Raw genomic sequence first — 6,440 nt, 5'->3', positions numbered from 1 at the left:
GTACCATTGTCCGAAAAAAATTCACATGGCGGTCCCCGTCGACAGACAAACCTCCGTATTGCCATTAAGCAGGACTGAGTGGTTAGTCCCCAGGCAACCTCAACGTGCACCGCTCTTATCACCAGGCAGGTGAATAATACAACCCAGCGCTTTTCCTTTCGGCGCCCAACAGTTACCTCAAACGGACCAAGATAGTCTAAGCCGACATAACTAAATGGGCGCAAGTTCGGTGTTAACCGCTGCACTGGCAAAGGAGCCATCCTAGGAACTTGGGGCCGATTACGTCGAACCTTGCACCAGATACAGTCTTTCGCAATTCTCGTATTACAGTCTTTCGCAATTCTCGTATTACTGCATTTATTTTCAAAACATGGAACCGTTGTTTAAGCTCGTTTTTCACGGTTTCGCGATAAACGTGACCAAATCTTTCATGGTAGCTATGCACTATTAGTTTCGTAATAGAGTGGTCTGCCGGTAAGATTATCGGGAATCGTAAATCAAACGGAAGAAAGTCTGCTCGCTCTGAACGTCCTTCCATTCGAATCAAGCCATCGTCATCAACTAGTGGAGTCAACTTATATAGTGGGCTAGATTTCTCGATTGACAACCATTGGCTAACTGGTAGTTCCCTATTTCGCGTCAAAACTTTCAATTCGTCGATATAGCACTCCATCTGGGCCACTTTCAGCAAATATTGCTCTGCTCGTAGCAATTCCGCTTGCAGTAAAGGTATTTGAACCGACTGAGCCGAAGTTTTCATCGATAGTCGAGCTTGCGTATTTGTTGCTCTCAAGGTTTCTATTGGAAGCCTTTTAATCTTTTTTTTCAAGTTTGAAATGAAACGATAGAGCGTCGCTACGGTTCTAACTAGAACCATCCACTTGGAAAAACGACTAACATCAATTAGGACGCTTGGTACGCTAATGTTGTGTAGAAGTAAATGGACCCGTAGCTCCTCTGTTGTATTCACTTGTGGTAAATTTCTTTTGGGCCAATACTCTTCATCCTGGTATAAGAACATCGGGCCTCGGATCCAGCTATTATCCGTCAGCACTTCCAGATCTCCGCCCCACTTCGTTAATTTGTCTGCGACATTCAATTTTGTCGGCACCCAATTCCATTCCGTAACTTTGGTCAAACTTAAAATTTCCCCGATACGAAATCCAACAAACTGTTTGTACCTGCGCTGATCAGATCGAATCCATGACAAGACCGTTTGCGAATCTGTCCAAAGGAACTGTCTGGTGATGATGTAACTATGGTTTTCTCGTACCGTTCGGGCCAAGCGTGATCCTAAAAGAGCAGCTTGAAGCTCTAGACGAGGTATCGAAAGTAGCTTCAAAGGCGCCACTTTAGAACGACTCATAACCAACGCACATTGAATTTCACCTCGAATGGCCGCTCGAAAATACGCCACGCATCCGTACGCTGTTTCACTGGCATCCGTGAAGACGTGGAGCTGCAGGTCTTCGATTTCACAAGTCCTTGCACTTCCAAAATAACTTCTAGGGATTTTAAGTGTTTCAATGTTCTGCAACAATTCCGTCCAGCGCTGCCATTTTTGGAACGAAACACTATCGATAGATTCGTCCCATTCGCAGCCCGTTCGCCAGAGATCTTGAACTAGCATTCTCCCACGTATAGTTACTGGAGATAGTAGGCCTAAAGGGTCGAAAAGAGCCATAACACTGCTGAGCACCATTCGTTTAGTTGTACATTTTGTAGCCTGTTCTTCTTGATTCAGCTCCGCGTTGAAAGAGAAAGTGAATACATCATGCAATGGCTCCCATACGATACCGAGGACTCGCTCGTATTCGTTGTCTTTATCCAGGTTGAGTCGCACCGTCATACTTGCTTCTTTCTCGCCTAATGCTTCCAAGACCGTTCTAGAGTTTGAAACCCAGTTTCTTATGCAAAATCCGCCTTCTTCGTGGATGTACTTGACTTCTTTTGTCCTTGTAATAGCTTCCTCGATGGTGTCCACACTGTCATAATAATCGTCCACATAATGTCGGTATATTATAGCATTTACAGCTTCTGGAAGCTCATTTATGAACCTTCTCGCATTGAGGTTCTTAACGAATTGTGCTGAACAGGGAGAGCACGTAGCTCCAAACGTGAGAACATCCATCACATACGTTTGTGGAGGTTGATTTTGATGTTCCCGAAAAAGAAACCTTTGCGCTGATCTGTCTTCAGGCTTTACGCGTATCTGATGATACATTTCGGCGATGTCTCCGCCGAAAGCAATGGGTTTCTCTCGAAAATGATTGATTACTTCCGGAAGCGATACCAGCATATCTGGTCCTTTCATCAGTGTTGAGTTGAGGGACACTCCGTCCACGGTTGCCGCTGCGTCCCACACCAAACGAACTTTATCAGGTTTCCGAGGATTTAGAGCTACATTCAACGGTAGATACCAGACAGACGACGCTGCGGTCTCTGTAAGCTCCTTTATGGTAGCTTGGTGCGCGTAACCCTTAGTTTGATAGTCGGCAATCTGCTTGACTACTTTTTCTTTTAAGGCTGCATTTCTATCTAGCTTTTTCTCCAAAGCTTTCAGCCTGCGGATAGCCATTGGATAGCTATCAGGAAACTGCCGCACATCTTCTCTCCACAATAGTCCAGTTTGAAACCTTTCCTCGACTCGAACCGTTGTCTTCTGTAATAGCTCTCGTGCACGTTGGTCTTCTGCTGACTCTGGTACACCGAACGAAGTGACACCGACCTCATCCATTACAAATTGAGCACGCATCATATCGTATATTTCTTGATTGCTCACTGGTGCTACGGAGTGCAGATTTATGAACGTTTCTGTTCTTGATTGTTGCGTTTCCGGGCCGTATACTGTCCAACCCAAAGTTGAACGTACTGCGATGGGCTCTCCTGGTTTACCAATACAAGATTCAAGTGGGGCGAACAAGTGTAAGTTGTCCAACCCCAGTAATATCCTTGCATCCTCCGAGGAACGATCAACTACTGGCAGATTCGCTAGATGGGGATACCGTGCGGATATATCGGAAAATCGCATACTCTGTTTCGGCAACATCAACTCTGACACCGTGCGAACACCCTGCAGCACAAATTGCTCATCGCAATCGTCCGTTGATAACAGCAACTTAACTTTCTGGGAGCGGTTCTCATGTCGCTTGATTCCACCGGTCCACGTTACTGTCAATGGTTCGTGTTCACCTCTCAGCTTTAAATGTTTTGCAACCATGTCGTCAACCAGTGTACTAGAAGACCCTTCGTCGAGAAAGGCCAGTGTCTTCAAGCTCGAATTCCCGAAGGATAACGTAACAGGCACCATACGGAAAATGATTCCACGCGACAGATTTTTGTGCGCGTTACATCCAACTTCCATTAGTTGAACGGATTCCTCTCTCCGATGTAGAAGATAATGATGATTTCCACCGCAATCCTTCACGGTACAGCGTATCTTAAAGGTACAACGACTGTTACCATGGGAATTGAGGCAAAGTTGGCAAAGCTTTAGTTTATCAACTGCTCTCAGACGTTCCTCCAGATTCATTTGCTTGAATTGGTCACAGAAACGAACTTTGTGATCGGCGCGTCTGCAAATCCCGCATAATTTTCCGACACTTGCCAGTGGTAACGTTCCTGCTTTCTTCGTCTCGTGTTCATGATGATGGACGAACTCCCTTTTTCGAGACTTTTCTCTTGCCGTCCGCACAAACTCATTCCGTGATGACACAGCAAATTCCGTGACTTCCGAGACATCAGATACTATTTCTGTTATGTAGTCGGTGAACAATCTAAGCGGAGTTGCCGCCTTACCTCTTTTAAACCTAACCCATTCCAATTTGTAACTTGGAGGCAGTTTTTCGACAAGCTCCTGAACCAACATTGGATTATTCAGGTGATCTTTGAGCTGAGCAGCTTCTAAATGATCACAAAGCTGTTTTACAGTTATGCCAAAATGGATAAAGGACTCCAAACGGTCGATCCTAGGTGCGGAAGCACTACGAACCTTCACCATAAGTGTTTTTAAAAGCTTTTCAGGTTTCCCAAAAAGATTTCTTAAATCTCGGATCACATCCGGCACCGAATCGGGCAGGACCAAGCGGCTTCTGACCGCCTCAAGAGCGACTCCTTGCAAGCTATCCTGTAGCCTTTTGAGATTGTCGATATTTGAAAAGCCACAAGCTTGAGTGGTATACTCAAAGCTACTGATAAAGAGTGGCCATATTTCAGGTTCTCCTTTAAAGGTTGGAAGATGTTTCGACACTGCCTGTCGGGCAGCCAGTTGCTCTTTCGTCACTCGAACGGTTCGCATCCCCAGTACGTTCCTGTTGGTGTTTATCGACAAATTCTGCATCGACTCTATAACTGCATCCTCATCCTCTTCTGAGCCGCTACCCCCGCTACGATCGCCATTGGAATACTCTTCCTCGTAAAACGAGCTTCTTGGTGCTTGACACTTCATAGTTGATCCTTTTGGGTACGCCCCACGAATGTCTTCTGTGGGTTGTTTCGGTTGCTTTCGCTCATTGAGCCAACATTGCACTTTCTCCTTGCTAGACTGCGCTTCCTGTCTAATTACATCCCTTTTCCGAATGAATTCCCGTTCAGCTTGCAGTTGGCGATCTAGAAGTTCCCTCTCCTGCTTCAGTTGGAGATCCTGCATTTCACGTTCTAGCTCAAGTTCCCTTTCTCGCATTTCTCTTTCCATTCGTAGCTTCTTCTCATTCCACATTCTGGTTACCTCAAGACGTTTTGTTCGGAGTGCAATCTGGTCCGATAGAGTTTTCTCCCTAGCGCGTTGCTCCTCTTCGAGTGCAGCGACGTGCGCGGCAACGGACGAACTTGCACTGCGTGTCGAGCTCGCACCGTTTTTCGATGATTTTTTAGCGTTTTTTTTATTTTTCGGAAGCTGTAGGTGTGCCTCCTTGGATTCAGCACATTCTGGGCAAAACCATTCTCCATATTCAACTTCTTGTGTTACTCCAGCACATTTGAAGTGAGCCCAAAGTTGGCACTGGTTGCAACTCACCATGTTGTAGTCGTCGTCTTCCGGCCCACCACATATCAAACATGTCGCTAATCGCTCATTACCTGGTCCTGTAGTGTTAGAAGCCATCCTTTGAGGTTAGGTCCGAGTAACTCTTTGATTTTTTTCTTCAGTTAGGATTCCGAACAATCGTGTTAGCCTCATGATATACGAATGCAAAAATGGTAACCTGGCTTAGAAACCTCGTAGTTAATAACTGTGGAAGTGCCTAATGAACACTAAGCTACGAGGCGGCTCTGTCCCAGTGTGGGGATGTAATGCCAATGAAGAAGAAGAAGAAGAAGAAAAACTATAACTGGCACACAAAAGTTTCATTATTTTATACCAATCGCTCATAATAAAATCCTGGCTAAAAATGTTCCAAATCAGATGAAGACCCAAATGTCTTCAAATTGTTCGAGTAAATTTACAAATTCATGTGCTTTTTTTTTGCTAAACCAATTTGAATCTTTACATTAATTGATTTATTTTCTCGGTGAACGAAACGCTCTTTTATGTTTCAGATTTTACAGTTCAGACAAATTTGCAATAGTCCATCACAATTTTGTAAATCTGGTAATTTGTGTGTAACATTGATATAAGAAATCTAGGAAAATATACGCCCTTTTCAAATGTTGGTCCACATTAATGTTATAAAAATTGCTTCCTAAACAAATTTTTAAACGTCCAAAATGTGTCGTTGGTTGATGATAGGCTGCTGAACCTATATTTGGCGCTGTATGCATAAAACACGCTGATACATTTTCACTCAATATGGATATGAAAAAAGCTTTTGTTAGTAAAACTTTTTTTCCTTAAATATAACCCTCGGTTGAACCAACTTTTAGGTTTTATCATTTATAGAAACATGAATGTATTTTTGTGCTTAAATAAGTATCAATAACAGTAAAGAAAAAAAATGTCTCCATTAAACCGTCTAAGACGAATTAAGTACTGTCCATTTAATTCCACCAGTTAATTTTCGTTATCTTTGCAGATACGTATTTCGACCACAACTGTGTGGTCGTCTTCAGTGTCTTGTACTTGACTCGACTTCAAGTACAAGACACTGAAGATGACCACACAGTTGTGGTCGAAATACGTATCTGCAAAGATAACGAAAATTAACTGGTGGAATTAAATGGACAGTACTTAATTCGTCTTAGACGGTTTAATACATTCCACTAAACGAGCTTAATATATTTTTCTGATGTCTCCATTGTTAAATCTCTAAATCTCGAATTTGAAATTAAAAGTAGATTCATAGAAACAGCCGTTTTCTTATTTATTATATCAATCTTTTACCAAAAACATATTATATAGGCATATTTCCGAGCATATTTCATCAAACGACCGCATACATGATAGTTCAAAAGATTTGATAACTTATGTAATTTTTCATTGTACTGATCTTTGGATTTGGATAATG

The 6,440-nt window shown here is 43.1% G+C and overlaps 1 protein-coding gene across 1 annotated transcript; it reads right to left on the bottom strand.

Moving 5' to 3' along the window:
* Positions 1–232: 232 nt before the first annotated feature.
* Positions 233–4,717, bottom strand: LOC134222310 (uncharacterized). The gene has a single exon (XM_062701452.1). It carries the CDS (start codon positions 4,715–4,717, stop codon positions 233–235), a length of 4,485 nt encoding a protein of 1,494 aa, XP_062557436.1.
* Between the last annotated feature and the right edge of the window lie 1,723 nt (positions 4,718–6,440).

Source organism: Armigeres subalbatus, chromosome 3 (assembly GCF_024139115.2).
Source record: "Armigeres subalbatus isolate Guangzhou_Male chromosome 3, GZ_Asu_2, whole genome shotgun sequence".
NCBI lineage: Eukaryota > Metazoa > Arthropoda > Insecta > Diptera > Culicidae > Armigeres > Armigeres subalbatus.
Note: the sequence above shows the minus strand (reverse complement) of the source record. Positions and strands in the feature narration are given on the sequence as shown.

Excerpts from the sequence above, each read along its gene's own strand:
- LOC134222310 (XM_062701452.1), bottom strand. The coding sequence starts at position 4,717 with ATGTGGAATGAGAAGAAGCTACGAATGGAAAGAGAAATGCGAGAAAGG.